The 17,248-nt window shown below is 36.0% G+C and overlaps 1 protein-coding gene across 2 annotated transcripts; it reads left to right on the forward strand.

The window, feature by feature from the left end:
• Positions 1–6,998: 6,998 nt before the first annotated feature.
• mdh1aa (malate dehydrogenase 1Aa, NAD (soluble)) lies at positions 6,999–16,802 on the forward strand. Of its 2 annotated transcripts, none has more exons than XM_052545907.1 (9): positions 6,999–7,217; positions 11,084–11,182; positions 12,413–12,509; positions 14,606–14,781; positions 14,962–15,084; positions 15,369–15,545; positions 15,717–15,830; positions 16,158–16,247; positions 16,385–16,802. In XM_052545907.1, exons 1-9 carry the CDS (start codon positions 7,164–7,166, stop codon positions 16,505–16,507), a joined length of 1,053 nt encoding a protein of 350 aa, XP_052401867.1. In that variant the 5' UTR covers positions 6,999–7,163; the 3' UTR covers positions 16,508–16,802. The 2 variants fall into 2 exon arrangements, with proteins under 2 accessions (XP_052401867.1, XP_052401868.1); XM_052545908.1 differs by lacking the exon at positions 6,999–7,217 and adding an exon at positions 10,367–10,532.
• Positions 16,803–17,248: the final 446 nt, after the last annotated feature.

Below are 17,248 nucleotides of genomic sequence, written 5' to 3' on the forward strand. Positions count from 1 at the left end.
GCCCAGATTCATCAAAATATCTTCTCTTGTGTCCAGACCGTTCTATAGGATAGATTACACCTCTATCAGTCTATCTGACCATTAGAAAGAGCAGAGCCACAACACCAGCCAAAGAAACGGCCATCGGAAGGATTCATATGCTTTAAAACACTATCGATCCCATTTGATCACTGCACAAGCAAAATGATTACAGAGCAATCTCTTGAGTAACGATGGCTTTAACAGTAATCTGGATTACGAGCCTCATGAGTCTTGTATTGTGGTGTGTGGATACGGTCTAATCTCATTCAGACCGAGAAGGCAGATGAATCTGATTGGTTGCAGTTGTCCTCAACAACAATGAAAGATTTGATGGCACCAATCTTGCAATTTGATTCATGTTGTCTGATAATATCTGTCTGGAAATGGCGGAGCTGTTATCATACATAGACACAATTAAGACAAACAGGCTGTATGTGAAATACATGACTGAGAAAATGCATGCACACTGATATTTCATTGTGTGATTCCCTTGATGTTTTGAGTTGGGATGCTTCAATGTTTAAATTCTGGCTGATACTGATATCTTGCAGTTGGAAAAAAATACTGATACTGATAAGCCAATAACTGTTTTAATGCTATGGCTGGTATTAAAAACTAAAATCCATCATTTTAATGGCTGAAAGTCAAATTAGGCATCACACTATAATTTACATTAAGAAAAAATGGACCAATGCTGCATTTATTTGATCAGAAATACAGTAAAATATTTATTTTACTTTTATTACAATTTAAAGTATTTTTTTTATTTTATTATATTTTATAACGTAATGTATTTCTATGATACAAAACTGAATCTTCAACATCATTACTCCAGTCCTCATTTTAACATGATCCTTCAAAAATTATTGCTTCTCAAATTAGATTTTTCTTTTTCTTTTTTATTAATACATTTTCTTGCTATTATCAATGTTGAAAACAGCTTCATTTAAAAAAATAAATAATGATAATATTTTTTTCAGGATTCTTTGATTAATTAAAAAAATCATTGCCCAAAATTACTTAGAAATTTCTTTTTGTGATGTGACTTTTTCTACTGTCAATTTTCATCTATTGAATGCATTTTTTGCCGGATAAAAGCACTAAAGTATTAATTTTGAAAATACAAATGAATAATTTTTATTTTCTTTTTTTTCATACTAATGATGTTTCGGAGCAATGATGCAGAAAAATTTACTTTTCATCCCAGAAATATATTACATTTTAAAATATAATAAAATAGGAAATCGATTTTAGGTATATTTCACAGCATTACTGTTTTTACTCTCTTTGGTCAATAAATGCAGCCTTTCTGAGAAACATTCTTGCCAATTCTTGCAAAAACAGTCAAAAAAAATCTTAATCAAAGTATTGCAAACATTTGTTTAGCAATATAAATCAATTAATATTAAATATTTATGTAAATATATTCACATAGTGTCCACTACGTCAGCCTTTATGAATTCAGGAGTGACTTCTGTATTCTGTTCACATTCAGAACAAGAAATCGGGGAGCCACTGCCAAACATGTGCAATGGGTAATAGGCCTTTGAGACTTCGGCTGGGTTGTTTTGCTAGTTAGATTAATCACTGTGATGCTTTAGCACACCTAAAAAAAAAAAAAGACATCCGACCCCAATTTGTGTCACACTAAGTTCCGTATAGAGTTCAAGTCCCTCACAGTCTCTCTCTTGCTCTCTGTGCAGGGTCCTGAGGGAGGGTGAGGAGAAGAAAGGAGACATGAAGGAGATGAAGAAAAGGCTGATGAGGAGGGCAGGAAATCAACTGCACAACTGCGCCCGGTGGCACAGGATTCCCATTCAGCCCGGGACAGGGACAGAGCGGTGCCAGCACACGGCAAATGTGTATGTGTGAGAGCCAGTGTTTCAAACCCCAAGCATCCTAAAGAACGATCAAGTGTCTCCTTCTAATAATAATGGCAGACAGGACAGCTCGCAGTGTGAGCGTGTGCACATGCATGTGTGTGAGAGAGAGTGTATTGTCATGTGTGTGCATTCATGCTTGCATCCGAGCACATGTGGCAGAGAAATCCTTCTTCAGCAGAAGATGAGATGAAGAGTTCATGTCGCGGCTGAAGGTCAGCGTTTGACACACGTCACTCCGATGACAGCAGAACGAACGTACTGCCCTAAAGAAAATAACAGAACAAACTTTATATATTCAACACTGTCAGGAGCACACAAGGTATCATTTGTGACTGTAAACAAAGATTAAAGCCCTCGGTGATGAACACAAGCAGACACACACAAGGAATGAGCTTAATTCTGAACTGTAGTTCACTTAAAGGGGAAAGTTCCCCTAAATATGAAAAATGTGTATTTTGTAAGTTTGTATGTATTTCTGCTGAACGCAAAAGAAGGTAATCAGAAGAATGTTGGTATAAACAAACAATTGCCACTAGCCACTGACTACTATAAAATGGTAAAAATACTATGGAAATCAATGGTTAAATACTTCTTCTGTGTTCAGTCGAATAAAGAAATTAATACAGGTTTGGAACAACAAAGATCATCGATGGAAATGTCTTTGGTGTGTTTTTCCTTGGCAGTAAAAGAGTGTGTTTTTCAAATTGGACTTTTACACACATATTAACCTTGGTAATCTTCTTGTCATGAGAGGTAAATGTGGGAATTTCAACATTGCCGTTGAGACGTCGAGATGTCTGCATGAGCTGTTGTGTCTGATGACAGAATCGAAATCATCCGATCCAAAACAAAACCTGGAACGATTGTTTCTCGGTCTATACGATAATCCGGAAGAAGATAGCAATCCCGCTTCTGTTTGTTAATCCCTGTCGGAATGTGTGTGCGTTGCCCGTATTAAGATACTGATCACATGTATTACCTCCGAATGAACTCTTGAGTAAAAGTGACGTTGAGCCATGTAAAAGCAGCATGTTCAACTAGCAAAAGCATGCATTTTTTACTGTAAGTGTGAAGAAAGAAAGTAGAGAATCCATGGATGTTTAAGGTTCCTCGTGGATGCATCGATACCAGCTAAATTAGTTTTTATGAGGTTTCCTTTTTCAGTTATAATGCTGCCTTAGGAGGAAGCTACCTATGTAGACAGCAGGACTGGGTTTTGAACAAAGCCGCTGTGTTTGCAAGCAGCAGGACACAGCAGGGCTGGAAGCATGAGGGATGAAAAGTTGCACACTTCGGTGTAAGTTCAAGACACCGAGTGTCATCAGGTCACAGCACAAACAGCTCACGTAGAGCTCGGGGAGCAGCTTTTCGCAATCATGCAGAGCTCTAGATAAACCCACCGATCACAGCTCTGATCACAAGCTCAGGGTTCAAGTGTGTGTCAAGGAGAGAACGCCCACCGTTCTCCACTGTCCTCCTACAGCAACACATTCTGACCATAATAACACACAAGGAGGAGCTTCAGAGGAACAGATGAATGCATTCCATTGTGATAACTCCAAAATTCCATCTCATTGCACTTTCATAAAGATGTCATAATCATGAGAATGAGCTGCTTTAAAGGATTAGGAAGTAAAAACAATGTTTTCACCCTCATGTTGTTCCAAACCCATATTCTTTTTTTCTTCCATAAAACACAAATGATGTTTATGCAGCACACCAATTTGTTCCTGTAACTTTTTATTTAACAAATGTGTTTCCTAATAACTGTAATTAATATTATATGTAAATGAGCTCCATGACTCCATGTTGTTATTTTCTAAAACTATTCAAAATCATTGTTGATAATTCGAATAAAGATTAAATGATATAATAAATATTAATGTTATATGAAAAACTAAAACATTTTAAAATCTGCTTTGGAAACTAACTGAAATAAAATAAGATGAAATTATATTAAATTATATATAAGTTATAAGCTGAAGTACTAAAACTAAAACTGAAATACAAATAAATTAAATCTTAAAAGATATGCTAAAAATGATAATCAAATATGAATAAATATAATAATAATAGTATAGAAATAAACTTAAATATTGAATTAATTAGAATAAAGCTGTAATAAAATAAAATATAAATATTATATGATAATCTTAGTTTAAATGCTAAAATGACTGAAACTAAGATAAACTAAAGCTAAAATTAAAGCTAAATATTACAATAATTAATGAAAAACTTAAAACTTAACTGAAAGTATAAAAATAAAGCTATTTAAAATAATATACATGCTGATATATGAGGATGAATGATTTTCAGTTGTTTAATTATATATTCCTTTAAAGGTGAAAATGATATTGATTTATGTCAGTGCAGTATTTTTGGGTAACATAAATACGCAATTAGAGCCAATTCTTAAAATATGCACACACAAAAAAAAAGACACCTAATAAAAATTAAAACTTAAATAAAAATTAATTCAAGCCAAAAAGGTAAATTAAAAAATGTTTTAAAAAAAAAAGACAAATTTAACAAAATTACTAAAACTTAAAGTAAAACAAAAACTTAAAATATAAAAACTAATTCAAATATTAATAAGTACAATTCTAATATTAGTATGGGGGAAAAACTAAATATTGAATTAATTGGAATTAACCTAAAATAAAAATAAAATATAAATATTATATGATAAACTATATGAATAACTAAAGCTTAATATTACAATTGCTAATACAAATGCCAAAAATAAAATGAACTGCAAGTATAAAAGTCATTCAAAATATTTATACATACATTATATAATAGTATATAAATAATAATATATGAAATTAAGTAAATAATAATGTTTAGTTTTTGAATGAAATATTCCTATTTTGATTTCAGTCAGTGCAGTTTTTGGGGGGTAACAGATGCACTGCTGATTCTTAAAAAATGCAAATAAAACTTCATTCCCATCATGCCTCTGTGCTCTAATCTCGTCCTGACAGCCTCTGTCACTGCTAGTGTAATAACAGAGAGAGAACAGGAACAAGTCACTCACACCCATTAACTACTGAAAATAGCTCTTCTAGTTCTCTTCAGGCTAATTATCACTGACTGACAGAAGAAGAGAAACAAGAGAGAGGAGAGATGTATCAGGCTCTGAATGAGTGATGGCCTTCTCTGTTTCTTCAAACTGTCAATCAGTGCAGAAAAAGTTTTGTTCTATACTATCAGAAAGAAATGACGATGCTCATTAAAGTGGCTCATAGTTCAGACTCCTGGCAGGTGATAATAATGTGCTCAGGGAAGGGGTAAAGTGGTTGGGAGGTCAGGTTATGACTTGTGTAAAATGGCTCTTGGCTGTTTAATCAAGCATATGATGTTTGTCAATGATGTGCTGAGTGAGGAATGCCGTCTCTCTTCTCAGGCAGGCTGATTCAATGATCTGTTGACATTGTGTGCTTAAAATGCTCAGAGACGTTTGTTTGGCTGTGAAGCGACAGTGTCTTGAATGGCAAGTGTTGAGAGCAGGCCTGAGAACTTCTGAGTGTTGCTCCTACTGTAAAACAGAAGTGGCCGCCCTTACAGATGATTTAGAAGTTGACTTGACTCACAAATGCTTTCTGGTCACACTATACTGTCCTCTTCTGGTGGATGTAAGCAGTGCGGCAGAAAGGTATCTGGCCCTGAGGAAGGTACGTTGCCTCCGTCGTGTGGCCAACTGTTGAACACATCAATGCTAATAGTACCTTTCTGCATATATATACACACACACACACACACACGTCACAATTAGAGCATACTTGCTTTATCATGCTTTATTTACATTTTGGTGCAGTGTTATGAGTACTCCATATACGCTGAAAATGTGCATACTATATACAGACGCATCAGGAAGATCGGTATGTAAGTATGCCATCTCAGATATTGACATGGTTTTTCAGCACCTTCATATGATCATGTAAATAAGCAACAAGTAAAACTGATGTTTCTTAATTCATTTGTGTTCGGATGAATCAATTTGTTGCACTAACTGTCTTGAAACTGCATGCTGGATCATTAGTGGAAGAGTTAATGTTGGAATTAAGTGCTATTGTTATGCATTTCTAAATAAAGTAAAGGCAAAGACCTGGGAGTGTTTATTATTCAGTTATTTAAAATTGTAAAATGTAAACGTTTTTGTGGTTATGAGCTGAAAAATGCGGTGACAAACTAAAAATGTATGTCTAATATTTTGATCATTTGATTTTATTTTTCTTAATTACAAGGATTAAATTTCCTTAAAATCTTAGTTTTTTTAAGGTCATTTCAAAAGACTAACAGTATGAAACATGATACTGAGGGGGGGGGGGGGTAATAATAATTACAACATCTAATAAATAATCTAACTTAATAATTTTTTATTTATTTATTTATTTTTAGCTACACTACATTTATTTACAGTTATTTAGTAGCGAAACTCACCCTTATGTTCACTTAATTGTGATATTGTGATCATTTAATATATATATATTATTTTTTATTTTTTATTTTTTTTTATTGTGAGTATAATATCTTATGGGTTATATTAAAGTGATAGTTCACCTGAAAAAAAAGAAAATTATTTCATCCTTATCCTTATGTCAATCCAACCTTCTTCTGTGAAACATAAAATAATATATTTTGAAGTGTTGTTGATGTTGCTGCTGCGGTATTTCTCATATAATAGACGCAATGGATGGTCTGGCTACATTCTTCAAAATATGTTATTTTGTGTTCCAAGCGAGTCAATTATACAGATTTTGGGTGGACTGTCCCTTTAAGACATGATGGGAATGTCAAAATGTACTACTGCAAATTATAGGAATGGCATAGGCCTTATCTGATGGCATTAAATAAATAAATCCATTGTTAGAATGATGTTACATGATCAAAGCACTTGTCCCCTGCAGATGTGTGTCGCCTCATCTGGAAATCCGCATCTCAGGATGTCTTTATTGACTCATTCATCTTCAGTCCTACTCTGACGTCACTCCCAAATTTCGCAGCTCCGATCATTACCTTCATTAATGTAGCCGTGTGATCAGAAATGGCGGAAAGATTACTCGATGTCGAGCTATTTTTGTCTGGCAGAGCTCATTAGGTCCGGAAGGGTGACGGTGAAAACACAGCACGCGCGCAAAGGGAAGCTGCTCTTGTGTATCTCGCGCCTTTGAGCTCAGCGTCCCAAAACAGACACTTCTGCGTTCCGAGGCAAACAGCATACTCCATCGGGCACTTCGAAGGACACACTGCTTGAAAATGTTGACCCTGTTGTCCGCTATGTACTTGGTGGTGCGCACGGCTTCGGCGCAGGTAAGACGCCTCTCCTTGACAACAGAGGATAAATGCAGCATGAATGCACCAAACGCACGGTTTTTCTTTAAAAGCACTCAGAACACGTTACAGTATCAGCGCTATATTTGAGGATATATCCCTGCCGTGCATGCACATTTACAATTCGCTATATATTTGATAGTTTCCATTTATAAAGCAACTGATTTCATGCTGGAAAACCCATCATAAGATGGTTGCTGTGTTTTGGAATGTGGGAGTTGGTTCATAACTGGTCCAAGGTGACCAAAATAGTATTTACCTGGTCCAATATAACCATTAGCTGATCTAAAATGGTCCACAGTGGTCATTAGCTGGACTAGCAATAACTAGCTGGCCATACCAATTAAAGACGGTCAGGCTAGTTTTAGGAACTGGCATACCAGTCAATGGCCATCCTAGATTAGATGAAAACATATTGGACCTACTTGAAACCATATTCAAAGACATAGTTTCTAAGCAGGGATTGGTTGAATGATTAGTCTCCTTCATTATGCATGCCATGAAAACCTAGTACAGAGGGAGGGCAGCGACCTTTTTGATTATTAATTTAAGATGCTTTGGCAAGCAGAGTCCAGCACCATGGATAGCACTCTGTCTGGTCTGGATTTCCACCCTTCCAGGGAGGCACTGTGTTATGAACACACACGACTGCTCATCACACCAGTGAAATGCAGAGGGAATCTGCGCTGGTGCTATGATAGTAAAATGCATCTGAGCCTGAAGGAGAAGGGATCGTGGAACTGGTCCAAGCCCATTAGAGGCTTTTAACACTTGGAATTATTAACCCAGGGTAATTTTTAATCCTGAGTTAGAATAAACTTGGGTTTTCTTGTTCTGTGTTTTCATAATGGACAAACTTAAGAAAGGGTTAGTAGCACACTGTTTTGAGTGAATATTTCTCATATTTATTTTTAAAGTCTGTTTCACGTGTCTAATGTTAAGGAATGTTGTCACATTATATAGATATTATATTGGTTGTGAGATTCAACTTAGATCACAATGAGAACCTTCCGTTAAATATTTAGCCTTATTTGCTTTCCTGCCAAAATGTTAAAAAGGAGTTAAAGGGATACTCCACCCCAAAATGTACATTTTTGCATGTACATTTTTGCTTTGTTCATCTTTGGAACACAATTTAAGATATTATGGATGAAAACCGGGAGGCTTGTTACTGTCTCATAGACTGCCAGGTAAGTTACAATGTCAAGATCCAGAAAAGTATGAAAGACGTCATCAGAATAGTCCATCTGCCATCAGTGGTTCAACCATAATGTAGAGAGAAGAATACTGTTTGTAAGCGAAGAAAAGAAAAATAACGACTTTATTCATCAATTCCTTTGTCAACTGTCTCCTCTGTGTCTCTCCAGATCACTTAAACTGCCTACGCTCTTTTGTGTCAGCTGTGCCACAAGGATGTGCTGTTTTCTTTCAAATCAAACCAGAAAAATGTGTAGTTTTAGTTTTAGTTGTTGGGGCAATGCATATAATGCAATGACAATTAAAAGATCAACTGATTAACATTCTTGTGTATAATTAAAACTAATAATATATTAAAAACAACACTTATAGGGCTGAAAAAAAAATTTGAATTTAAAATAAAAATCCACATTCGATTGCAAAAACGTCCACACGGTCTCAAAGATTGCCTGCACCCGGGCGGGCTGTCCGTGAGCCCTCTTGACGACGAAAATGACATAATGCAGACGGTCGAAGTATATTTTGACATTTATCAGTGGTGCACAAGATGCGATGACAATGTAAGTGTAACTGCATTATAGTGTTTTTGTTAACCTATCCAGTTGAAGCCACTAGATGCAGCGCTGATGCGATGTTCTTTAAAAATAATACAGAAAAAAAGAACATCAATGTGGAGAAGATCTTGTTTACATCAAAACTGAAACCAAGCCATTCACACAGAATGCATATTTCTAGAGGGACATCTTCTATCACCGTTAGACTCACCTCTTGCACAAGAGAGCTGTATGTTTAGAAAGCCATGTAAAATTAATGCAAGTTCAACTAAAAATATATTTGAGACTTTATGGTGGGGTTTTCCCCATCCCACTGCCTCATGTTTTTAAATGAAAAATGTACTCTTTGTGATTGGCTTTCTGCCCTTTGTATTAAATTATGCATGCTTACATGATGCTGTTTTGTTTATAGTTGTTTAAACGACTTTTAATTTGTTTATAAACATTATTTTAAATATTACTCACTTCTTCACAGTCATGTATTCTAATGCTATGAATAAACGTGCATTAGTAATATTTGGCTCAATGCACCCTCTTGTGGCCTCAGGAGAGTTACTTGTGGCTTCAGTTATGAAATAACTGAAATTATGCATTTTAAATTCGAAGAGAAGTACACAATTCGAGTTTAGTTTTTCAGCCATTTTGTGGCTATATTATACAATACTATATTCATTTTTCTTGTTTATAAAAAATAATTGCAGATTTCACTGCAAATGAACATGAACCACAACCTGAAAGGGGTTGAAATGAAAATTCTATATTAGTCTTTTATTATGAAAAATCAACCATTACTCAGACAACAGAAGGCAATGAGTAGATTGTAGCCTTTGGGGAGAAATGCATTTAACAAATATAATACAGTAGGCTTTTTAGCGTTAAAACATGCAGACAACCACAAACTGCTCTACAGAAGTGAAAGCACATGAGCTATTTGACCTCAGTGCTCTCTTTAGGAAATGCGCGTGATCTTGCATGTTTCCTGTTCAGCTCTAAAGGACATTTTCAATCAAGGACAGTGGAGTTTATGAATTTATACTTGAAAGTGAAATTTCTTTACAGCAGAACATGATAACAGTTTGGCGTCACACAGAATATAGAAACCATGTGAGATTCTGTGTATAGATGTGCAAATGTTTCAATCAGAACTGACAGAAGGGGAACTTATTTTAGATTCTTCACACAAACTCCCAATGTAACTTACACAAGCATTAATTCAGAGAGTTCAGAGATAAAAACATTTTTAGTTAATAAAGCAATCAAGAACTTGGAATGGGAGCTTCAAAACACCACGTTTCTACGTTTTTAAGTCGTTATGTTCCATATAAGGAAGTTGAGCGCGGATGCTCATGGGAAAATGAGTTCTTTCTGCGAGCCGATTGGTGGAGAGAGCAGCAATAGCAACTACATATCCCGGTGTACCGCATTTCTGTGAAAGCGTGTGGCATTTCCACACAAGAATAGAGGTGACCCATCCGTCCAGTCTGAGGCAGAGCAGCACAGCTTTGGCGCACATCTTAACCTGCACAATCAGATCTGAAACATGGTGAGACTCGCATCCTTCCATTTTAGTCCTGCACAGGATTTTTTAGCACAAATCAAATTTTGCAACGATGCGTGCATAACGTTAATTTAGTTCAATCTGAACGCTTTTATATGTGATTTAGATTACGAAATCTGTTTTAACGTGAGATCTGTTTTAATGTGCCACGTAACGATTCATATTGAATGTTTTGAAGCAGTTCGTATAAACAATTAACCGCCATTTCCGCGTTTGCGGAAGGGGTGTAACTAACTAGGGTGGCATCTTTTGCACTCAATGTCACTATATTTTCTCAAATTATAAATACTAAAAGCGTTTGATTTACGTCGAAGTTACAGTCTCGCGCGCGTAGTGACGTTACAGTACGTCGCGTCGAGCATCAGTTGTATCACCGTCTCTTTCATTCATTCATTATATGAGGATAATACACAGAAATTAATTCCCATTAACTCCAACCATTATGTGCAGATGCTCAGGTCTTCTCATTTCAGATCGCTAGGCCTTCGTTCACATAACTAGGTGATGCCAGTGAGTGACTTTGTGTTTTATTTCAGGCCGAACCGATCCGTGTGCTGGTGACTGGCGCAGCCGGACAGATCGCGTATTCTCTGCTCTACAGCATTGCTAAAGGAGATGTGTTCGGCAAGGATCAGGTGAGACACAGGCTGGCTGTCTTCTTGCGTAATAGGACTCTGGTCGGGGGGACGCAAGTGGAGCTAACTGGATTTTAATCCATGCTCTTGTGTTATATAAGAATGTATGATTAAAATATGCGGTTCTGTGATGCATGTCTGTGTTCAGAGTCGCGCACTGACTGTTACTGCAGTATTCAATGTCTGAACTGTGAGCATGCATGCATGTAACACTTGGAATGCCGATATTTAGCCATTTAGAGAATTATTGTTTGGAAACGATCTTTAGAAACCGGATGATTCGGATTAATGTTTGCATATCTGATAAAAAAAATAGGCAGGAATTTGGCTAACGTTCTAAAAATGTTCTCTCAAAGTTTTTAACAAACGTTCCTCCAGTAACGTTAATAGAACGTTCGTTCAATTTTTCTGAGCTTTAAATTTTTTTGTTGTTTTAGAACGCTAGAACAATATTGTTATTTGTACATTGTTAATGGACTGTTTTTCTTAAAAGTTTTAGTTGAATGTTCAGCTAACATTTTTTAAATCTTACTGTGTTTCAGAATGTTCCAGGGACATTCAAAAATAACATTCCCAAAGTGTTTTCAAAATGATACATTAGAATTTACACATTTACATTCTTAGAATAATGTTTTTTTTTTTTTTTGAAACATTAAAAAAAAGAAAAAAAAAAGAGATTTTGAACATTCATAACTTATTGGGAACATAAGCTTTATGTTCCTGGAACTAATTTTTTTAGTCGGGATAATTTGTCTCTCAAAATTAAAATAATAATTCATTATTAATATTTAAATGCTTACAAACATTTTGTTTTGAGATTTGTCTTTTTATTTATACACTTATTTTTTTACTTTTTACTTATATACACAAAATTTTGGGTGCTTCTCAATAGCCAATGTTGAAATGTTAGTTATCAAATAATTTTTGCAAGTTATCAGAAAAGAAAAGGTTAGTTGTGTGTTTGTATGTATGTATGTATGTATGTATGTATAAATAAATAAATAAATTGTGTGTGTATTTGTACAAATCAATTGCTTAATTTAAGAATGTCACCATATCATATATTGCATAATCTAGTTATCTTATACCGGTTATATAAGGACAGTAACAGATTGTACTATTGTATAGAATGTAAAGTGTGTATGTTGTACTGCAGATATTCCATTAAACATGTTTTTTGATCATTGGCTGATGCAGTGTAACATGCTTCTTGTTTGTCTCCCCTGTCAGCCAATCATCTTGGTGCTTCTGGATATCACTCCCATGCTGCCCGTGCTGGATGGAGTCGTCATGGAGCTGCAGGACTGTGCTCTTCCTCTTCTGAGGGGTGAGGGGTTCCTTCTCTTGATTGAATCAGATTAGACCTTATCACAGTGAAAGATAATAATAGGATATCAGGTAGAGGAAGATATGGATCTGTTTTTACTGGACTCTTAACTGACAGCTTCTCAGCCACTGCCTCTTTGTACTACAGCTCGTGTTATTTATAGCCAACATCAGGAATCTATTGAAATGCAGAAGAGCAAGCATGACTCTGCAGAAGAGGTCTGCAGCAGAAAATAGCATCTGCTACACTGTATTTGAGGAGTTGGGAGGTGTATCCGGTGCTGACTGATCTTATTGGCTCACGTTGTAGGATAGTCACAGACCAATGAGAAATGTGTTGATGCCACAACAATAAGAGGAGGAGGGGGAGGAGGCCAAAGAACAAGTTCTGTCACAGATGTCGTGCTTCGGCTGAAGTCCACTCTGATAAATAGTCCTGTACTAAATCTCATTCTAAAGATTATCAATGAAATGAGCCAATTTAGGAAATACTGACAGCCTGATAAATGATTTATAGTGATGGCAGATGAAAGTGTCAAGAGATAATGTCAGCATATACTCCTGAGAAATAATGGTCTCTAGGTACGAACATAACGAGGCTGTATTTCACAATACTGATGCTAGAAGTTTCTATGTGCTGTTTTCGTCAGTTTATCAATGCATTTGCTCAACTTGAGGCTTCCTAAAAAAACAAACACTTGAAAGTTGCAGTTGAAAAAATAACTTGTTACAATGAGCAATACGTATTTCTTTTAATTTTACAATATATTATTTCATTTAATAGTCATAAATATTTAGCTAAATGTTTTGAATTAAAAAGATGAATTCTAATATAAGTGGATTTTGTGAAGGGGCAAGTGAAAGAGAATTGTCTTGCCTGGCCAGATAAGTAACCTTTAATAACAAACACAAACTGGGGCAGCATTGAAACTTTGGCGAGAATGATTCAGATTTTATTATTTTCAGTGTAAACGATGACTAATAACGCATAACGTATTTACCGTATCAAGGTCACGTCAGTCTGACTCATGGAGAAATCAAAACTAAGCGCAACAGCACACACGAAGAAACAAATATACTGCGGTAGAAAAAATAAAAATATTCTATGTAATATATGCAACATCACACGACCAGGAGTGATGTTTTCCCGACTTTCAGCTCTATTGCAAATGTGATATTGATTTTATACAACTTTAGTTAAACTAGTAATATTAACTGACTTGCATTTTAGACACAATGTGGATAGTTTTTGCTCCATTGCGCTAACAAAAATAGATCTAAACAAAGCCACAGCAGAAAAGTCGCGCATCTCTCAGCAACACACAACAGTCTTTCGTTACTAAATGATTCATTTTTGATGATTCAGTGAGCCATTTATAACAGTTACTTGCTTCATTTATTGAATGAATCAGCCATTTGAATGAATCGTTTGAATCAAGGCTTCACTCATTAAGACGTATTTAATTTCGTATTTAACAGTATCTTTGAATTTTTCCAACATTTCATATTTGTATGTCAAAAAAGTAAAACATTAATCTAATAACATTATGCATTTGGACAGATGGAGTTTGTTGATACTGATTTCATTTGAATATTAACAATCATTTAGTGTCTTATTATTCTAACTTAAAGTATTAATAACATGTAAGAATTTGACGTAAATGGAGACGTGCATATTTAATCAGTTCAATAAAATATTGTCCTTCACAAAGTTAAAGCGTAACAACAATCAATTTAAGGCAAATATATAAAAAAAAATATGCTGATTAAATAATACCTGATAAAGAGCACTGATGAGACCACTTCAGAATAAATTACATTTGTGCCAAAAAAAGAAAAGTTTTTTTTAAGTGAATGATCGAATTACTTTACTCATGTCAAAGCTTAATGTCGAGCCCTGTAAAGTATAATAAAAATATATATGTACATTTCCTTTTTAAAATAAAAATGATTTCTAAAAACAGCTGGACATTTTTGAATAAGTTCATGATCTTTAAAAATGTTCCATTTAAAATTTGTTGGCCTAGAAATTCCTGTGACATAAGTTTTTCTGTACCCTCAGTCTCTTACTAGTTTCTCTCTCTGACCCCTTCACAGAGGTGATTCCCACTGATAAGGTTGAGGTGGGCTTCAAGGATCTTGACGCTGCCATCTTGGTGGGATCTATGCCCAGAAAGGAAGGCATGGAGAGGAAGGACCTACTGAAGGCTAATGTGGCCATTTTCAAAACCCAAGGAGAAGCACTGGAGAAGTACGCCAAGAAGACCGTCAAGGTACAAGATTGCAACAAATAATGCCACTTGATTCCATTTATGTGCAACTGAATTCAGATTTTTCAAAGATTTTTGGCTTCTGATTTAGACAACACTGCGATAGTTCGAAACATTGCGGGATGAGTAACTGATCAGTTTGTGGTGTTTGTTCTGCCGTTCACTTTTCGTTTTCTTTCATAGGTGCTAGTTGTCGGAAACCCAGCCAACACCAACTGTTTGATCGCCTCCAAATCTGCTCCCTCCATTCCCAAGGAGAACTTCTCCTGCCTGACCCGTCTGGACCATAACAGGGCCCGCTCTCAGGTCCGAACCCCACCACCCCATTCCCCTTCACTTCTTATTCTACTTTTTTGATGTTCTCTAACTCAATCTTTGTGATTTCCAGTGCTGCAAGTAATCAAGCTTTTTTATTTATTTATTGTGTACACATATACACATATCTTAGTTCTAGAGCAACCGTATCTAATTATGTCCTCTGGAGTAGTTCATAGACCATTACAGGGACCTCATTATAGAGGGACTGTTAGCTGTCTCGTGTTACACATAGGAGCGCTTTTCTCACCTGCGGTGTTCCTCCATGCCTGTAGGTGGCGATGCGTGTTGGCGTGTCCTCTGACAGTGTGAAGAATGTGATCATCTGGGGAAATCACTCCTCAACTCAGTACCCAGATGTGCACCATGCTATCGTGAACCTTCATGGGAAGGAGATGTCAGGTTTTGATGCAGTGAATGACGAAAGCTGGCTGAAGGGTGACTTCATCACCGTAAGTCTGAAATCTGAACCTGTGGAGTTATTAAAATGAGATAACGGACCTTCTACCCACAAAATGTAGCTGAAATTGCACTAATATGGCCATAGCTTTACACATTACTTTTTGAAGTTAATTGCTTTAATTTAACCGTCTGCAATTCTTTTAATTTCTTGAATTTACCAGACGGTGCAGCAGAGAGGTGCCGCTGTCATCAAGGCCAGGAAGCTCTCCAGTGCGATGTCCGCTGCCAAAGCCATCTGTGACCACATGAGGGACATCTGGTTCGGCACTCCAGATGTGAGCTCGCACCCTTTGGAGATCATTTGAGTGTCTAGGCTATTCGATTCTGGCTACAAGTAAAGCGGAAGATTCAAGCACTTCCAGTTTTCCGAATCATTTCCTTGTCAAGGATACTATCAAATTTCACATATTTTCTAAAGATCAAAAATCTGCTGTACACAATCTATTTCTAATTGGTAGTTTTTATATATATACACACACACAAATGTTTATTTATTTATTTTAGCAAGAATTGTCAGTATAGTATTATCAAAAACAAAATGGATTTCATATGTCACGCTTTACTGGGTTAATGCTAACTATTATTTTTCTGTCTCTTAACAGGGTGAGTGGGTGTCAATGGGCGTCTACTCCACTGGTAATTCCTATGGTGTTCCTAATGACCTCATGTACTCCTTCCCTGTTATGATCAAGGTTTGTTTTCATCACTGAAAGTTTTAAGTTCCTAAAAAAAACTATGAAATTAAATTTAAAAAAGAAATCAAAGCATTTGGAAGTAGTTCAGAAAGATAAGGTCTCGATGTAAGTCCTGTTATTTTCCACCCCAACAGAACAAGACCTGGAAGGTGGTTGACGGACTCTCCATCAATGACTTCTCCCGCGGTAAGATGGATGCCACCGCCGCTGAGCTGGTAGATGAGAGAGACACGGCCGTCACCTTCCTTGGAGCATGACTTGATGTCTCCACAACAGCGCGGCAGCCGTTAGACTCTTCAAAGTCCCCAAATCCCCGACTGTAACGTCCTGTAGATTTCACAGCTGACCGTGTGCGTGTGTGGATATTCATGTCTCTAAAAGTGTGCGCGCGTGTGTGTGTTACTTAACAAGAAACGGTTGCAATCTGCTCGAAGTGTCCGGGGCAACACCTGAAGAAGAACATTTCCAATTAAAATCATTACGCGCACAGTTGTCCGGACCAAAATATTGAACATCTGTCATAAAACAATAAAAGGCCATGTGGAAAATTAATGTTTGTTGTGTATTTGATTGTTGACGTGCCCATTTCATCTCTAACTCTGAACACACACATTTAATGGGTGTGGATTTAAGAATTAAGATTCCTCATTGTAGACAGCAAGCCAGGCCTTTTTATTTGAATGAAAACCTTTTATATATTAAGGAAATCATTTTAATTAAAAATTATTTCAAAGCCTAAAAGTGACCTAGAAAATTATAACGGTGAATATAAATTATTTTAGGGATCGTTATATAATAAAAAAAAGACTCAGAAATCATGGTAATTCATTGGTCGAAGGGGATAGTAAACGTATGGAAGCCCATTTCTGCCACTTTGCATTTTTTTGATAAATCATAATTATGATTAAAGTTGAACTTATGACATGGTAAGTCACATTTACGATATGAAAAGTCTAAACTATGACAATGATATAAGCTTGTGAGATGTCTAATCTAAA

Source organism: Carassius gibelio, chromosome B1 (assembly GCF_023724105.1).
Source record: "Carassius gibelio isolate Cgi1373 ecotype wild population from Czech Republic chromosome B1, carGib1.2-hapl.c, whole genome shotgun sequence".
Classification (NCBI taxonomy): Eukaryota; Metazoa; Chordata; class Actinopteri; order Cypriniformes; family Cyprinidae; genus Carassius; species Carassius gibelio.

What these genes read in the sequence shown, in the direction of transcription:
- mdh1aa (XM_052545907.1), top strand. Translation starts at nt 7,164, where the DNA reads ATGTTGACCCTGTTGTCCGCTATGTACTTGGTGGTGCGCACGGCTTCG. An exon ending in TGCGCACGGCTTCGGCGCAG is followed by an intron (nt 7,218 to 11,083) that starts GTAAGACGCCTC and finishes GTTTTATTTCAG; the next exon opens with GCCGAACCGATCCGTGTGCT. An exon ending in TCTGGTTCGGCACTCCAGAT is followed by an intron (nt 15,831 to 16,157) that starts GTGAGCTCGCAC and finishes GTCTCTTAACAG; the next exon opens with GGTGAGTGGGTGTCAATGGG.